The sequence below is a fragment of the Rana temporaria genome, chromosome 1 (assembly GCF_905171775.1).
Source record: "Rana temporaria chromosome 1, aRanTem1.1, whole genome shotgun sequence".
Classification (NCBI taxonomy): domain Eukaryota; kingdom Metazoa; phylum Chordata; class Amphibia; order Anura; family Ranidae; genus Rana; species Rana temporaria.
The window spans coordinates 611,725,262-611,745,130 of record NC_053489.1 but is presented as its reverse complement, the minus strand read 5'-3'; the positions used below and the strand labels follow the sequence as shown (position 1 = coordinate 611,745,130).

Genomic DNA, 19,869 nt, shown 5'->3' with positions numbered 1-19,869 from the left:
GGTGGTTCCCCCAATATAGATGGTACAGTCTCGGTAGATGGTACAATCCGGATAGAGGGATGGTACAGTCCGGAAAGGACTCCGCTGCAGATGGTACAGTCCGGGAGCTGAGGCCTCGGGAAAATGGCGCTGTCCTATGCGCCCCTCCGGGCGGTGTGTGTCCGACCGGGAACTCTGCTCAGGTACCGGGAGGGAGGAGGAGGTGTGGTGGTAGTACAGGCCTGGAGGAAGACGGAGAATGCGGTAGCTTCGTTGTGGAAGGTAGACTGGGCTCTCCATAGGCAATGTCCCTGATAGAGGACATGTCACCTCCACTGAGGACTCTGTGAGGGACAGTATGGGGAGGTGTACAGCCAGGGGACATACTAAAAGGAATGACAGAAAGGAATGCCTATAGACTTTAATAGGGAGATGGAATGCCCATAGAGAATAATGGAACAAAATGGAATGTCCATAGAGAATAATGGGGGGAAAAAAATCAATGATATGAGTCTTTAGATATTTCAAATGTATTTTTTGAAAACCTACTTTTAAATATCAGTGGCCATGTTTAATATTGAGATTAGGTGGGATTGTTATTGTTTTTTATGGCATAAGAAAGGTGAATGACGGAAGGGAATGTCCATAGAGTATAATGGGAAGCAAAATATAAACTCATTTGCAGGCAAATCTGAGAGACACAACAATGTCACCTTTCCCACAGGAGTAGCAGATTGTGTAAGATTGAGATTATTTGGGATTACAGCTGTTTTCTATGGAATGACAGATAAATTAAAGGAATTCCCATAGAGTATAATGGGCAGCAAGATGTCATCTGGAACCATTGGTCATACCAGATCAATCTTCAGCGGACATATGTCCCTACAGCCAGGGGCTGATGGGAAATATTGGACTCGTCTGCGCTGGGGACGACGGGTCCCTCGTCTGCGCTGGGGACGACGGGTCCCTCGTCTGCGCTGGGGACGACGGGTCCCTCGTCTGCGCTGGGGACGACGGGTCCCTCGTCTGCGCTGGGGACGACGGGTCCCTCGTCTGCGCTGGGGACGACGGGTCCCTCGTCTGCGCTGGGGACGACGGGTCCCCCGTCTGCGCGGGGGACGACGGGTCCCCCGTCTGCGCTAGAGATACAATATATTGTTAAAAGTACTGGGATGGCTTTATAGCCGCTCCAATCACTTGTACTGATAGGGAATCAGAGGCTGAAAGAAACAATACTGGGATCTATCCTCACCCATCATCCCAGTATATCCACCTCGATATCAGGCCGTATATAGAAGTATGGTGGATATATTGGCCATAAACCCTCCTAAATACCTCGCATTAACTGTCTGTAAAGGTTGACTTGGAACTTCCTACTAAAGAGATTTTAGTATTGTCCGTCAGGGTGGATTTGATTTAAATCAGGGGTCTCAAACTGGTGGCCCTCCAGCTGTTGTGAAACTACAAGTCCCATCATGCCTCTGCCCGTGGGACTCATGCTTATAACTGTCAGCCTCGCAATGCCTCATGGGACTTGTAGTTTTGCAACAGCTAGAAGGCCGCCAGTTTGAGACCCCAACATTTTTAAATCGTCATTTTTTAAAGAGCAACTGTCATTTCTGTCTTTCATCCGCTCCTCCTCTGACCCGCTGTTTACTCACTAACAGTCTCATTCACTTTAATGGGGCGGCTGGTGATGCGGCAGTGACATAACAAGGTGAGGGATGTGGCGGCAGCAGGTGAGAGGATGCCCGCTAACAGGCGCTGCCATGATGAATCTGAAATGACAGGAGCTCTTTAAATGTAAGGACTTATTCTTGCGGGTAGTTAGAATCTTTAATATTTGCAAACAAAATGAAGGTTTCCTAATTAGAATAATAAGCTGTCGGGTTAGTAAAACAGCGATATCAGGACCAATTCAATCATACAGTTTGTAGTGTACATAGATTCGCAAAACAATGGGATAAATGAATATTCCTGAACTTTGTTTTATCTCATGGTTACTGGCAAATTGTGTGAATGCATTAATGCAGTGCATGTTATCTCAGTTGCAGAGCTTGGATTCATTGAATGAGTTTACCAAAAATGTAAATATTGCAGAATATGCAGCCTCATAATGCATAACTAAGCTCAATTTCATGCTGAATAAACTAAATTATTAATGTATCTTAAATAGAAAACGATCTTCAGATAGATTTTTTTTTTTTTTTTTTTTTTTACTCCTAAAGCGTTTTATTAAAATTTGATAAAAATCAAAAATATCCGATTTTAAATAAATAAATTATTTTTTTGTGTTATGTTGTACAGACAGACCCTGCTGTCTTTACAACAAATCCAGGTTCAGGGGTCCGGCTCTAGCTGAGATATAGAAAAATATGCATCCGACTTCTTTTCTGTATTGATCTGTGCTGGAACTTGCGCTCCTCCTAGAATTAATATGCTTATTCTTTGTCTTTCAGGCATTTTTCAAGAACATTTCAGCAGTCTGAAGCAAGAACAGGTAGGAAACTTGTGGTCATCTGATAGAGTTCAGGGAACATTTCTTCTTGTATGCATTCTTTTACAAAGCCGAATAGCCTTACTCTGGGTATACATGCGTTTTAGAACCCTTCAACACTGGGCTGCCGGTGCGCCACTCGTTTTAGCGGGGCTTTTTGGCTGCTAGAGGGGAGCTTTTAACCTCCGCTAGCAGCCAAAGAAAGGGTTAAAAATGCCTGTGTTGCAGCCTTTTTCGGGCGCTTTGGAAGCACTGCCCATTCATTGCAATGGCAGGGGCGTTTTCCACTAATGCAGCTGACAGCCAATGTGAAAGGGCTCTTAGTGCTAGGTTTGCAGAGGGGTCAACAAGGCCTTTAGCGACAAGAATACCTACTGTGAAGCATGGTGCTGGCTCACTGATGTTTTGGTGAGTTGTGAGTTCTAAAGGCATGGGGAATCTTGTAAAAAATAATGATGGAAAGTTGAATGCAGCATGGTATCAGAAAATACTGGCAGACAATTTGCATTCTTCTGCACGAAAGCTGCACATGGGCCTCTCTTGGACGTTCCAGCACAACAATGACCCCAAGCACAAGGCTACGTTGACCCTTGCATGGTTACAACAGAATACTGTGAAGGTTCTGTAGTGGTCATCAGTCTCCTGACCTGAATATCACCGAGATCTCAAACATGGTGTTCATGCAAGACGATTTAAGACTTTGCATGTCCTGGAGGCATTTTACCAAGATGAGTGGGAAGCTATACCACCTGCAAGAATTTGGGGGCCTCAGACAACTATTACAAAAGATGGCATGCTGTCATTGATGCTAAGGGGGGCCATACACAGTATTAGGCACTAAGGAGATGCAGACTTTTGAACAGGGGGCATTTAATTTGTTTACGTGTTGCTTTGTTTTATGATTGTGCCATTCTGTTATCACCTACAGCTGAATCCCATGTGTATTTCTTTAAAAAAGGTACATACTGTATATTACCAATTCTCCAAGGGGGATGCAAACTTTTGAGCACAACTGTACAGCGATGTGTTCTGGCAGTGATGCAGGAACTTCCCATCTGCTGCTGGGACAAAATTTAGTCAGGCTCAACCAGTCACAGGAAGCTGTGTATTTTTATCAATGAAGATAAGCCTGCCTCTGAGGGAGGAGAGGTGGGCAGGTGACATCATAATATCTACCTTAGCCAATCAAATGAACCCCTGTATGCAGTGTCTGAGAATACAAGTCTATCTGTAAAGGACTAAGCAGCGCTCAGCCTGACCAAATGTTGTTCCGGCAGCAGGTGAGAATTCCCTGTACTACCGCTGAACACGGCACTATATAATGCATGTATATGACGCTACATACAGTTTATACAATACTGACTTTGGCCAATTTGGTTTGGGCCAGCAGGGCCCAAATGAACTACTTAAAGTAAACTGGGAGTTAGGCTTTGAATACTGAGGGAAGCAAGTATTCCCCTATCCGTGTGTTGCATTCTAGTTCCAGGACAGTTCCCGGTACTTATTAAATACGTAGCTGCAGCTTCACTGCCCCATAACTAGTAGGCAACACATAAACTTGGTGCAGGCTGCTTCCTATTCACACATGTATTTGGTTCTATGATATGTTACAAAAGTCTTGCATACATACTGAGAGAGATTTACTAAAACTGGAGCACACAGAATCTGGTGCAGCTGTGCATAGTATCCAATCGGCTTTTAAATTCAGCTTGTTCAGATGAGCTGAACAATTAGTCCAGTTCACGCTGGTGCGACCTGAAAGTTTAAAAGCACATGACATGTCGTACTCTGTTTGTGGCTACGGAATCGTTCAAATCAGAACGACTATGAAAAAGGCTCCTGCACTATCTTTGGTGATTTCATGTGTGACTTGCATAGACGTCTGTGCATGAAGTGGCATAGATATTGGCAAGCCAGACATGAAATCGCACTGAAGTGGCACAATTGTAAAGCTGCATTGTGTGAACCGGGGGTTAAAACCTAGAAGCTGATTGGTTAGTATGCACAGTTTACCAGATACTATGTGCGCAACAGTTTTAGTAAATCTCCCCCTTTTGAGTCTTGTGGCTGGGGGACAATTCTCTTCTTTTTGTTGTTTCATAATGCACTGGGAGAAAGATCACATTGCTTGCTATGGGGAAGCAAATATTGAGCAAATTGTCCTATATGCCACATTGATAAATATGCTCAATATACTGGTTGACAATAAGGTCCCTTTTACATTGAGATGGACAGGGGATCTGTCCACTGAACCCCTGCTGATCAGAGCAAAGTAGGGCGGATGAGTTTAGAGCCCTTTCAAACTGGTGTAGCAGGTCTGTTAGCTGTAAAGCACTGCTGGTTTTAGCAGTGCTTTTTGGCCGCTAGTGGTTAAAGAAAGGGTTAAAAGCGCCCGTGTTGCACTTCTGAAGTGCTGCCTATTACAATGGGCAGGGGTGGCGTAGAAGCGTTATATACAGTGCTCCCACGCCGTTCCAAAGATGCTGCTTGCGGGACTTTTTCTAATGTCCCACAAGCTTACCGCCCCGGTGTGAAAGCACTCAAGCTTCACACAGCACTCAGTGTGAAAGGGGTCTTCTGCAAAGCAGACACAATGGCAGAGCCTGCTCTGCTGTATAGGCAGCTGGGAGTAAACAGACTCTGCTGTCCATTTACAACCTCAGAGATACATCTGGATGCTCCCTGGTAAACAACATTGATATCCATTCTTCTGCTGCTCCAAACTACAGCCAGTCCTGGTGGATATAACATTGCTCCCAAAGGACCTTTTTATACTTGAATGGGTGAATCTCATTTGATTCATCTACAGATGAAGACTGTTTTCAGCGACTGGTACTTAAAAAGCAGGGAGGAAAGTAGCTCCTTTACCAGGCAGCATCAGATTAATCTCTGGGGTGAATTGAGAGGAAATGAAAACGATGCTAAATGGATAAATGAAAAACCCGCATGGTAGTGCATTTTCCTTCTCTTTTCAAAAGATCGGTTACAAATGGACCGATTACTAAAGCTAACCTACGAGCTGAAAAGTTTCTTCCATCCATACTATACAATGGGGATAAATGAAACTCCCGCTGTGGCTATTGTATTTTGACAGCTGGCCTGGACGGTTGTGAAAATACGAGAACAGCCGATGCAGCCACTGTTCAACTGTAAATTTTCCAACAGGCTCCATCAACAAAATTCCGATCGAATGAAAAGCTTTTGTCAAACAGCGCAGGACCATGCACTGAGTGACGTTCAATCGGTTCCTCCACAAGCAGGCGACATTCAGAATGTACCCGTGTGCACAAGGGCTTTGACTACTATAAATTTATCTGGCATCCCCCATACTCTCATTTATATTGTCTGCTGTGTAGATGTAGTGATTTCTTTCTTGTCTTTTGCAGTCCTCTGGAAGCCTGTGCTGTCTCCCCCTGTAACCAGTCATGTAAGAGGAATATCCGGGCTCACTAAATCCACACCAGGGGTCTTCTTGTCTCCATCTAATACCCAACTATTGACACAGAACACCTCTATACTCAGCAGGTGAGGTCATTTTCTTGCTGTTGTCTGGATCTATTTGTATGTGTTTTTTAGTGGAATTCCGGATTATACACCTAACTAGCCTCCGATCCGGGCATCTGATTTGGCTCCCCTGTGCCAGCCAACACAGCTGCAGGGGAGAGGAGGGAGCAGTCCTTGTTGGAGTGCTCTCTCCTCCCCTGTAACTGAAGCTGGTTGATACGGAGGTCATGTGACTGCCCCGGAGCAGGCTAAAAATGGGCAAGTATCTTTCCTACAAAGATTAGTTGGCATAGGTGGTGTTAGGGGGGAGGGGACAGTTTAATGGCTATTTAGGTGCATAGCCAAAATTTCACTTCAAAGGAGAATTAAAGGTAAGGCTAAATAGTTAACAAATATTACCATAATCGTGAATTGGCTGCCATTTCTTTTCTCCCTCTTTGTTTTTCCAGCATGGGCACTTAATCTTTCATATAGGGCCTAGTAATAGTCTGTTTGCTGTTTGAATGTTTAGAAGGGCAGTTACTTCATTAATTAACCCTTTCTTTCTGCCCCTCCACCACTGGGATATGTGGCTGCATCTGCTGAACAGACACTCACCTGAACAGTAAACCAGGCACTGTGCTGTTACTTTGCAGAAAAGTGGAACATGTATAAGTGGCATGGTCATGGCTGAATCTAGAAGGAGGTTTTGCAGACGGCTTTACTATTCACATTTTTACTGAGCCATGGGATTATTGATTTACTCCAAAGATGAACCTTATGAGTTGTTTGCAGCCACACTGGCCAACTCTCTTTTCCTCTTGTCCAATAACAGAATATTCTGTATCTTATGAGCCCAATCACAAAATACAAAGCCTTCTGCAAATGGACAGCAGAGGGTAGAATCGGGGAGTCACATCGCTCCTGTCAGATATAGGGATAGTGCTTACTAAAACTGTAAGTAAAAGAAGTCCACATGGTGAATTGCACCTTATTATACACCCATGTTAAAGGGGTTGTAAAGGTTCCTTTAAAAAAAAAAATGTCATACTTGCCTCCACTGTGCAGCTCGTTTTTCAGAGTGGCCCCGATCCTCGTCTTCTGGGGTTCCTTGGCGGCTTTCTCGGCTCCTCCCTTCAAGAGCTAACCCCCTTTCTGGGAAGCGCTTTCCCAGGGGGGTTAGCTTGCGGGCGCGCTTCTGTGATAGTCGGCGGCCATAGGTGCCGACTGTATCACTTGGCCCCGCGAGCCGCATCATTGATTTGATTGAAAGCAGCGGGAGCCAATGGCTGCGCTGTTATCAATCATCCAATGAATGAGCTGAGAAGCCAACGCGTTAACGACGCTGGGCTTTCGAGGGCTCAGGTAAGTAAACGGGGGGGGGGGGTTGGCCAGGGGGCTGCTAATCGTCGGGTGTTTTTGCACCTTAATGCATTAAGGTGAAAAAACAAGTACCTTTACAACCCCTTTAACCACTTAAGGACCGCCTCCTGCACAAATACGTCGGCTGAATGGCTGGGCACAAGGACGTACCTGTACTTCCTCTTTAAGTGCCCAGCCGTGGGGCGCGTGCCCGCGACCCGGTATGAAGCTCCGTGGCCGCAGGACCCGATCGCCGCCGGAGTCCCGCGATCGGTCCCCAGAGCTGAAGAATGGGGAGAGCTGTGTGTAAACACAGCTTCCCCGTTCTTCACAGTGGCAGCTTCATTGATCGTCTGTTCCCTAATATAGGGAAACACGATCAATGACGTCACACGTCCACCCCCGCCTCCCTACAGTTAGAAAAACATATGAGGTCACACATAACCCCTACAGCGCCCCCTAGTGGTTAACTCCCAAATTGCAATTTTCACAGTAAACAATGCATTTTTATAGCATTTTTTGCTGTGAAAATGACAATGGTCCCAAAAATGTGTCAAAATTGTCCGATGTGTCCGCCATAATGTCGCAGTCACAAAAAAAAAACGCTGATCGCCGCCATTAGTAGTAAAAAAAAAAAAATATATAATTATAAAAATGCAATAAAACTATCTCCTATTTTGTAAATGCTATAAATTTTGCGCAAACCAATCGATAAACGCTTATTGCGTTTTTTTGTTTTTTTTTTACCAAAAATAGGTAGAAGAATATAAACTAAGGGGGGGGGGAAAAAAAGTTTTTTTTTTATATCTTTTTGGGGGATATTTATTATAGCAAAAAGTAAAAAATATTGATTTTTTTTTTTCAAAATTGTCACTCTATTTTTGTTTATAGCGCAAAAAATAAAAACCGCAGAGGGTGATCAAATGCCACCAAAAGAAAGCTCTATTTGTGGGAAAAAAGGACGCCAATTTTGTTTGGGAGCCACGTCGCACGACCGCGCAATTGTCAGTTGAAGCGACGCAGTGCCGAAACGCAAAAACTGGCCGGGCCCTTTACCTGCATAAAGGTCCGAGTCTTGAGTGGTTAAGCCAGCATATTTAAAAAAGTACCTTAACCCCTCATTTCTTCTTTAATCTCAGATGAGGATATGATTATTGAACTACCCTGCAGCTGCATTTTCAGCCTCCCAGGTGAGCTACTTTAGTGGGCCATTGGGCTGCCTAATGGATCTGATAAAAAAAACTCCTATGGCCAACTGAAGAAGGTCACATGGCAGGCTGAAGATGCTGCTATTGCAGTGCTTTTAAAACGTATTCATACCCCTTGAATTTTCCACATTTTGTCATGTTACAACCAAAACTGTGAATGTATTTTATTGAGTTTTTAAAAGATAGACCAACACAAAGTGGCACGTAAGTTTTTTTACCAAATTAATATCTGGAAAGTGTGGCGTGCATTTGTATTCAGACCCCCTATACTCTACTCTAATACCCCTAACTAAAATCAAGTGGAACCAATTGCCTTCAGAAGTCACCTAATTAGTAAATAGAGTCCATGTGTGTAATATTTTAATCTCAGTATACATACAGCTATTCTGTGAAGCCCTCAAAGGTTTGATAGAGAACCTTGGTGAACAAACGGCATCATAAAGGTCAAGGATAAAGTTGTGGAGAAGTTTAAAGCGGGGTTAGGTTCTAAAAAAAAATTCCCAAGCTTTGAACATTTCAGGGAGCACTGTTCATTCAATCCATCATCCGAAAATGGAAAGAGTATGGCACAACTACAAACCTATCAAGACATGGCCGTCCACCTAAACTGACAGGCCGGGCAAGGAGAGCATTAATCAGAGAAGCATGCAAGAGGTGGTAATTCTGGAGGAGCTGCAGAGATCAACAGCTCAGGTTGGAGAAATTGACAAATTTTACTTTTTGGCCTTAAAGCAAAACTCTGTGTTGGAAAACTAACACTTCACATCACCCTGAACACACCAATTCCCACTGTGAAACATGGTGGTGGCAGCATCATGTTGTGGGGATGTTTTTCTTCTGTAGGGACAGGGAAGCTGGTCAGAGTTGATGGGAAGATGGATGGGGCCAAATACAGGGCAGTCTTAGAATAAAACCTGTTGGAGTCTGCAAAAGACTTGAGACTGAGGCAGAGGTTCAACTTGCAGCAGGACAACGACCCTAATATACAGCCAGAGCTACAAGGGAATGGTTTAGATCAATGCATATTCATGTGTTAGAATGATCCAGTCAAGTCCAGACCTAAATCCAATTGAGAATCTTTGGCAAGACTTGAAAAATGCTGTTCAGACATTCTCCATCCAATCTGACAGAGCTTGGCCTATTTTGTAAAGAAGAATAGACAAAAATGTTACTCCTAGATATGTAAAGCTGGTAGAGACATCCCCAAAGAGACTTGCAGCTGTAATTGCAGTGAAATGTGGTTCTACAAAGTATTGACTCAGGGGGGCTGAATACAAATGCACGCCATATTTTTCACACGTTTATTTGTAAAAAAAAAATTAAATATAATTTTCCTTCCACTTCACAATTATGTGCCACTTTGTGTTGGTCTATCACACAAAATCACAATAAAATACATTTAAATTTGTGGTTGTAACATGACAATATGGAAAATGTTAAGGTGTCTGAATACTTTTTGAAGGCACTGTAATTGTGGGGTAGTGGATGAACACTGTCAGCCTGCAGCTGGAAGTGCAGCTACTGACAGGATCTCAACATAAAAAAACAAAATGATTTGTTAAAGCGGACCTTCAGTAATTTCATTTTTTTTCATCTTTCCATCTAATAAATCCTCTGCCCTTGTTTTAGCCTAGGCTTATGACATTACAGCGCTCTCTCTCACTCTCCTTTGCCAGGAAGGGGGGGTGAGTCATAAGAGGGCCAATGAGAGCTGAAGGTGTGCGTCTGTGTAAATACAGGAAATAAACAGTTAATATGGATGCAGGGAGACTCAGTGGAGGGAGATTTCTGCAGCATATTTGGCAAGTACAGAATCACAGTATATATAAAATAATGTACAAAGTGGTTGGAGGGAAGCGTCAGAATGGCAAAGATGTTTTTATTATAAATGATGTGAGCACACTGCAGTTCTTATTTAGGGAAAAACTGTACACAGTGAGACTTGATGCCAAACAGTCAAAAATAGATTTGGGGTTTACATGCATCTGAACTTTTACTTATTAGTAATTTTGTAAATTGTAAATGCATTGATGGGTTGAAGTGGCAAATTTCATCTTTCTTATAGCAGTGTTTCTCAACTCCAGTCCTCAAGGCGCCCCAACAGTTCATGTTTTCAGGATTTCCCTCAGATAAAACGGCTGTGGTAATTACTAAGGCAGTGAAACTGATCAAGTCACCTGTGCAAAATAATGGAAATCCTGAAAACATGACCTGTTGAGGCGCCTCGAGGACTGGAGTTGAGAAACACTGTCTTATAGAGCCAAAAAAAAAAAAAAAAAGCTGGGATACCCTGGAAATTTTAGTTCGTAACATAAGTGGTAAATCTGTATACAGCATTTTGACACAGGCAATATTATTTTCATAGGGTGTTACCGCTGCTTCCAAGCATTCTCCAACAGTCATGCAGACCGGTCACATATTTCGGCGTTCGAAAAGGGAAGAGGAAGTCTGTGAAATCTGTAGTGGAACGATTTATGCGTCTACACTGTGGGCTCTGGATTCGAAGGAAGGTAAGAATATTGATGGGATCATGATTAGCACCGTTTTCATAAAAATAAAAATTGTCCGCCATGGTTGCATATGTGCGTCATGTGGGCCTTAACCACTTGCTGACCGCGTCCTGTACATATACGTCGGCAGAATGGCACGGCTGCGCAAAGAAACGCGTGTGTGTGTGTGTGTGTGTGTGTGTGTGTGTGTGTATATATATATATATATATATATATATATATATCATTGAATTTTGCGCCGTGTGGGCACCTCTGCTGCGAGCTTCGTGACCACGGGACCCGCGGACTCTATTTCCGACGGTGCCTTGTGATAGGACACTGATCTTCTGCTCCCTGTCATCGGGAGCAGTGACAAGTGTCGTGTCACATGTAGTCCAGCCCCCACACAGTTAGAATCACTCCCTAGGACGCACTTAACCCCTTCCTCGCCCCTAGTGTATAATCCCTTCCCTGCCAGTGTCATTTACACAGTAATAAGGGGATTTGTATAGCACTGATCGCTGTGTAAATGAAAATGGTCCCAAAATGGCGTCAAGTGTCCGCCATAATGTCGCATTCACAATTAAAGCGGGGGTTCACCCTTAGAGGGCACTTTTCCCCCTTAGATTCCTGCTCGTTTTTACTAGGGGAATCGGCTATTTATTTTAAAATATGTGCAGTACTTACCCGTTTACGAGATGCATCCTCTCCGTCGCTTCCGGGTATGGGCTTCGGGAATGGGCGTTCCTTCTTGATTGACAGTCTTCCGAGAGGCTTCCGACGGTCGCATCCATCGCGTCACGATTTTCCGAAAGAAGCCGAACGTCGGTGCGCAGTATAGAGCCGCACCGACGTTCGGCTTCTTTCGGCTACGAGTGACGCGATGGATGCGACCGTCGGAAGCCTCTCGGAAGGCTGTCAATCAAGAAGGAACGCCCGCTCCCGAAGACCCATACCCGGAAGCGACGGAAGAAGATGCAGCTCGAAAACGGGTAAGTACTGCTCATATTTTACTACAAATAGCCGATTCCCCTAGACCGAACGAGCAGGAATCTAGGGGAGAAAAAAAAAAAAATTATAAATGGGTGAACTCCCGCTTTAAAATCGCTGATCGTCGCCATTACTAGTAAAAAAAAAATGTATAAAAATGCCATAAAACTATCCCCTATTTTGTAGACGCTATAACTTTTGCTCAAACCAATCAATAAGCGATTGCTTTGATTAATTTTTTACCAAAAATATGTCAAAGAATACATATCAGCCTAAACTGAGGAAGAATATATAATATATATCATTTTTTGGGGGTATATTTATATAGCAAAAAGTCAAAAATATTACTTTTTTTTTTTTTTTTTTTTTTTTTTTTTTTTCAAAATCGTTGCTCTATTTTTGTTTAAAAAATAAAAACCGCAGATATGATGAAATACCACCAAATAAAAGCTCTATTTGTGGGGAAAAAAAGGACGTACATTTTGTTTGGGAGCCACGTTGCACGACCATACAATTGTCAGTTAAAGCGACGCAGTGCCGAATCGCAAAAGGTGGCCCGGTCATTTTTGCAGCCAAATCCTCCTGGGCTGAAGTGGTTAAGGACCACACTCCATGCCACTTTGCATTACATGATCAGCAAGACGTAAATATTAACATCAGAACAGTTTGCATTAGTTCATTAATAACAATAGTGTTGGACACAAACACTCTAGAGCAGTGGTTCTCAACCTGGGGATCGGGACCTCCTCGGGGGTCAAATGATGATTTGCCAGGGGTCCTTGGGTTCCTGGGCTGTTCCTGAAGCCTGCACCGCTTCACCAGCCTTTTCGCAGCTGCCACTGGAGTCTGTGGCGGTCCAGCTGGGCTGTTCCTGGAGCATGCGGCTGCCCACTCAGCTTCATTGCAGCCGCCCATTCAGTTCATGGCATGGCTGGGGGGTAGAGACTAGAGGTCAGCTGACTGGTGAGGAATGTGAAGTGGGAGGGGCTGGAGGAGACCCTATCTCCTGATTTCTCGCATAGGTGTCACTGCTACAAGACACCACAAAGTCAGAGACACAGTGAGTAACACTACCTGTGATTATAGTTGCCATTAAAAGCCCCCACTACAGTTCTCAGATCAAGAGCACCAAAGTTGGCTGATGAGAACCCCCCGCTGCACTGCCACTCATACCATTCCCCTCACCCCCCACCAAAGAGTAAGAGAGGGAATAAAAAATAAAGAATATATGAAAAGAGGGGGAGGAACAAAGAAAAAGGGGGAGGAAGAATAAGAGAACAAGAAAGACGGCTAGAGAGCGAGGTATGTGGGGGGGGGGGGGGGCAACAACAAGAAATTAGGATAGAGAGAGATAAAAGGGAAAAAAAGAGAAAGTATGTACCATAAGGGGTTTTAATACCGTACGAGTGGAAGGGACTCAGGGAGCGATAAATGTCCATGGGTTATGGGCGCAAATTACTTGTCTTGCCTTGGGTGCCGACAACATCCTCTACAAAAATTATTTTACTGTTAGGGGTCCCCACAACTTGGGAAATTTTAACAAGGGGTCACGGCACTAGAAGGTTGAGAACCACTGCTCTAGAGATCGGTTATGAGAAATTCTAAGAATTCAAAACAAAACATTAGAGGAGTAGGAGCAAATATTTATTCATATGACCTCAAGCTTCTTCAAATTTCCTTGTAAATCTGTGATGCATTCCCAAGAAGTGTTATTAAAAATCATCTCGATCTTGTGTTTTTGTTTTTTGTTTTTTCCAATATAACCTGCAAAATACCAACTAAATTAACTGTAAAATAAATAGAAAATGAATCCCTTTCCCAGGAAAATATATACAATACAAGAAACGCACATTGGCTCCCCTGAACTAGTTAGGTGGCTGCAAAGGAGGGTGTCTAAATATGAGGACAAAGTCCAACAGGCACCCCTTAATCTAACAGACCTGGTCACCCCACTAGAGGTCAACCGGCCGATACTTGGCCATTTTTGATAAATTGGCATTGGCCGACTATTATCAAATTTAGGCCGATATTTTACACTGACCGCAGTTCCACCTCCCTTCTCCACACTCGGCGGCTCTGGCAAGCATCAAGCGCCGCACTGAGTGTGAAACTGACAAGTAACAGAGGGGGGGGGAGAGAGAGAAGAGCTGTCGGATATTGAACTTGATGTCGGGGGTAGGTGGGACCCAGCAGCTACAGCCAATGGGATGGTATCTGGGCGGGCCGCTACATGTGACCCCGCCCCCTTTCTTAAGCAGCTCAATCATTGGCTGGTGTAATATAGCTGCTGGGTCCGGCCCACCGTGGCCGGGTCCTGCCCACCCCCACATCAAACTCAACTCTTACAGCACTCTCTCTCCTGTGTCACACACAGTTACACTCGGCTCAGTGTGAAACCTGCCAGTGCCCCCAGCCACCGCCAATTAGTGTCATCCGCCAGTGTCGCCAGCCAGTGCCACCGCCAATCGGTGCCAACCAGGTCCAACTGCCATTGCCACCTGCCAATAGTGTCAATCGGTGCCAACCAGTGCTAATAGTGCCACCTGCCAGTTCCAAACCAGTGCCACCTGCCAGTTCCAAACCAGTGCCACCTGCCAGTTCCAAACCAGTGCCACCTGCCAGTGCCATCTGTACTGAGGACATCAGGTGTGTGCTAGAGTGACAGGAGCAAGCAGGAAGGAGTGGAGTAGGTGAGGTGTGTACTTTTTTTTTTTTTTTTTTTTTTTTTTTTTTTTTTTTTTTTTTTTTTTTTTTTTTTCTTAATCTGCATTATATATCGGCCAGAGAAAAACTCATATCGGTTGACCTCTATACCCCACTATCTTTTGCAATATGAATATGTGTAAGGATGCTGGCAATTAAGATGTATGGCTGTTACCCATCTATGCCAGCATAGAGCACAGATGGGGAGGACAGAAGGCAAATTTCCACTTAAGTATTTTTAAGGCATTTCAAAGCGAAGACTGGTTAAAGAAAGAATAATACAAGGGGCTATTCATGGACTTTGTAGGCACAGTAATGAACCAATATTTATCAAAAATATAAAAATTATTTATTAGGATAGTTTACGTAGAGAATATATTTCCCAAAACACTTAATAAAGCAACATACTTAGGCACCAGTCCATAACCAAACAACATAAGTATAATGAGTGGGAGATACCATAATAAATACACTTCCAAGGCAAAATAGAATAAAATGTCACAGAATAAGCTTGGAGGGTGGGTTGGCCACTTATACTTGGTATAGTTTGGAGCGGAGACTGGATGAGCTTGACATGTTTCGCGTGTCACCACGCTTCCTCAAAAGCCTTCGGGACACCAAGGATGGCAACAAAGGACCCAAATGAGAACATTATGGGGGCGTGCAGAATAATGTAGCATAAAAGATATAATAAAGTAAGTATAGCAAAACAATCAAGTAATAATGGTAATAGTAAGAATACTCACTAGGCATATATATATACGATATTCCGGTCTCAAAAATAAAAAGCAGAAAAAATGTTCTGCAGTAAAAGATAACAGCATGCACAGAAAGCGTGTATACAGCTGTCAGAGGAGGGTCAAAACGCCTACAGCAGACTGGGTTGATATAATGGCTAGAGGGAAAGTAACTGCAAAATAGATCATGAAAATGAATTAAATTAAATTCACTTGAGTATAATAGTTAAATGGCTACAGGGTTCACATTAGAGATGGTAATTAACTTACCCACACTCTAGCCAGTGAATGAGCCTGAACTATGGAGAGGTATGGATAGATTGAAATGTCGCCAAACTATTCCAAATGAGCAGGCTTCAAATACATCTCTTAGGTGGTTGTCAATGAGGGTTCACAAACAGAGCACATAGACCAAAACCCGGTAAAGTCACTGCAAAACATAGGGATAAATAGCCAGATCAAACACCATAGTGTGTAGAGAACATGGCTCAGAACAGCTGCAAAGGTAAATCTGCTAACCTGAGAGCCAAGTCGCCGTAGGACAAATGCCTGTAAGATCACTGTAACATCCGACAGTGCGTACCAAGGAGGTAGAGCACCGCAGATGCATCACAGCAGCAAAGGACAGACCAGCAGGTGTAAGATCGCCACCTAGTGGTCCGTAGTGACATGGCGATCGGTGTTGAAATTGACTGGCGATGTCGGCAGCGGGCACATAATGTTCAAAGGGTAACCTAAAATAGCCAGTAATATAGAAAAGTGTCTCCAAGGTTGCCAAAAGCCCCTGAAGAGGGGAACAGGGCATCGGGAAGTGGGTCGACATATCAATATGCACCTAGTATAGCATAGTGATAATGAATAATACAAAAATGAAAGTAAACAGTATTATTGGACAGAAAAACTCCAAAAAATGAATTTTCCTAAAACGCGAGCAGAGTTGGCTAAAAAACACATGCGGAATGAGGTATGTGTATATAAGACAAATATTAAGGTATAAATTGAATTGCAGCAGGACCATTTTAGAATTCTAATGGAACAAAGTGCGTACCATTTCAGCAATGAACAAGAACAGAATTAGGTATTGAATGATGAATGGAGAATTTGAGTGTAAAGGAGCACTAGATAACTGATGTCGGTGACATACATTAAAACACTGATATATATTTTTGACCAGACCAAATAGAGATGACCCTCCAAAACGACTCAGTACAAACTGAGCTGTTTATAGAAATGGTCTATAAGATTGGGCTTTATTTATGCCTGGGGCCTGTAGAGCGTTTAAACATTCTATCCATAAAGTTTCTCTGCGGAGAACTTGCTTATCCCAGTCGCCGCCTCGTGGATCCCTAGGGATTACAGCGAGGGCAATAAATTATATGTTGGAGGTGTCAAATCTATGGTAGAGATCAAGATGTCTACTGATTGAAGTGATCATTTTACCACCAGCTGAATAGTAAATGTGATCCTTTATTCTTGAACGAAAATTTCTGATGGTTTTACCCACATAAAAGGCCTTACATTTACAAGTCATTAGGTAGACTACCCCCTGGGTATCGCAATTGGCGTGAAAGTTTGGAACAAACAACTCTCCATTAGGCAACATGAAACTGGTGCCTACTTTTATCCAGGGGCAAAAAGGACATTTGCCACATTGGGTCATGCCATTTGCTGGAGTATGTGAACTTAAACGGTTAGTGTAGTGACTGGACGTCAGTTTGTCTTGGAGTGATCTTGATCTCCTGAAAGTGATTTCTGGTTTGGAGTTTACATATTTTGTAAGTATTGGATCCTCACAAAATAGTGACAAGTGTCTCTCCATTATATTACGTACTCCAGTATGTTGACTGGAGTACCGAGTGATGAATCTGACTGTCTGTTGTGGGTTGTAAGTCTTGGTCTTATATAGTATAGAAGTGCGTGACTGCCGAAGTGCTTGATTAAAAGCCTTACGTAAGAGTGACTTACGGCTACGCTTGCACGCAAGAGGTTACAGTAACAGGTTAGCCTGTTGGATGAAGTCATTGGTGTGGGTACAGTTTCGTCGTAACCTTAAATACTGTGCATATGGAATGCTACGTATAAGGTTAGCCGGGTGAGAACTTTCAGCGTGCAAAAGTGCATGTGTGTGTGTGTGTGTGTATGTATGTATGTGTGTGTGTGTGTGTGTGTGTGTGTATGTATATATATGTGTATATATATGTGTGTATATATATATATATGTATGTGTGTATATATATATATGTGTATATATATATATGTGTGTATATATATATATATATATATATATATATATATATATATATATATATATATATATATATATATATATATATATATATATATATATATATATATATATATATATATATATATATATATATATATATATATACACATACATATATATATATATACATACACACATACACACATACACACATACACACATACACACATACACACATACACACATACACACATACACACATACACACATACACACATATATATATATATATATATTCAATACAGAGAGAGGAATGTGTTTTTGGAAGAGGCTCTCAATCAGTAAAGTTATACATAAAGGTTTAAGCCACTACCAATCAAGAAAAAATAATCGTGACTGGGTTGCCCGGGTGCTTCCACCCAAATTTTATTGAAATAATTGAAGACTGGTTAAAGCTTTGTCCATGCAGAGCTCGCATTTAAAATAAACTCCTATCAAGTGGATATAACCTGATGCTATGTATGTTTTTAACTGATTTGTGTTTTCACTGGCGTTCTTTATAAATTCTAATAAACTTTTTCATTTCGCAGGCCGGTTATAAGAAGAAACTGTGGAAGAAAAGGGCAGCCAGGAAAAAACGCCTGAGAGAAATCGTTTTCTGTAACAAAACGCAGAGCAAACTGCTTGATAAAATGACAACATCCTTCTGGAAGAGGAGGAACTGGTACGTCGATGATCCTTACCAGAAATACCACGACCGCACCAATCTGAAAGTGTAGGATCAGCTTACTACTCTTGTATCTTTTACCATGTAAATTCTTTTGTGAATTGTAATAAAATATGACTTTGAAATAGGTGAGAATTTCTTTGTGTTGCCTCTTTTGTGTTTGCTGAACAGCTTATAACTTAAAGCCTAAGAATAGCTAAAATAAAAAAACAGGGACATACCGTATTTGCCAGCGTATAAGACGACCCCCCCCCCCCCTAATTTTCTAGCTAAAAGGTTTTGGGATATACTTGCCTTATAAGACGACCCCCTTCCGACTAGTCTGTCTAGAAGCTGAGGGGTAGCCAGAACAACCGCTGACAGGAACAGGCTTTAGTCAGCTTTTTTTTTTTTTTTTTTAAATCTCACGGTGCCCATTGCATGCCTCACGGTGCCCATTGCATGCCTCACGGTGCCCATTGCATGCCTCACCTCACGGTGCCCATTTACATATCTTATTCCTGACATACAGAATCAGGCTACGGGCGTCCAGTGTTCAAAAGCCGCGCCTCCTCCTCGGACGTCTAAGATAGGCGGAACACAGGCTCTGCTGGGAAACAGTGTTCCGCCTATCACGGAAAAGAACACGGTTTCCCAGCAGAGCCTGTGTTCAGTGTTCCGCCTATCTTGGACGTCCGAGGAGGAGGCACGGCTTTTGAACAATGGACGCCCGCAGTCTGACTCTGCATATAATACTAATACTAATATAAGACGACCCCCGATTTTTGGGGGATATTTTTAGGTATACAAGGTCGTCTTATACGCCGGAAAATAAGGTAACAGTCCTGCATAAACATGTTGATTTATAATTTTTTCATAAACATTCTGAGAAATCCCAAAGCCAAATCGTTGTATGTAGGTGGGAATTTACAGTATCTCACACAAGTTAGTACACCCCTCACATTTTTGTAAATATTTTATTACTGTATATCTTTTCATGTGACAACACTGAAGAAATTACACTTTGCTACAATGTAAAGTAGTGAGTGTACAGCTTGTATAACAGTGTAAATTTGCTGTCCCCTCAAAATAACTCAACACACAACCATTAATGTCTAAATCGCTGGCAACAACAATTATTTCCAGCACTGCCTTAACCCTCTTGGACATGGAGTTCACCAGAGTGTCACAGGTTGCCACCGGAGTCCTCTTCCACTCCTTCATGACTCTACGGGTGAAACTCGAAAAATTATAATATTGTGCAAAAGTTCATTTATTTCACTAATGCAACTTAAAAGGTGAAACTAATATATGAGACTCATTACATGCAAAGCAAGACAGTTCCAGCTGTGATTTGTCATAATTGTGATGATTATGGCTTGCAGCTCATGAAAACCCCAAATCTACAATCTCAGAAAATTAGATAATTACATGCAATCAATAAAACAAGGATTGTACATAGAACAATATCGGACCTCTGAAAAGTAT

At 42.7% G+C, this 19,869-nt stretch overlaps 1 protein-coding gene across 1 annotated transcript; it reads left to right on the top strand.

The window, feature by feature from the left end:
• Positions 1 to 53: 53 nt before the first annotated feature.
• MRPL35 (mitochondrial ribosomal protein L35) lies at positions 54 to 18,537 on the top strand. The gene is made up of 5 exons (XM_040335241.1): positions 54 to 182; positions 2,439 to 2,479; positions 5,863 to 6,001; positions 10,895 to 11,039; positions 18,266 to 18,537. The coding sequence occupies exons 1-5, from the start codon at positions 124 to 126 to the stop codon at positions 18,452 to 18,454; spliced, it is 573 nt and encodes a 190-aa protein (XP_040191175.1). The 5' UTR covers positions 54 to 123; the 3' UTR covers positions 18,455 to 18,537.
• Positions 18,538 to 19,869: the final 1,332 nt, after the last annotated feature.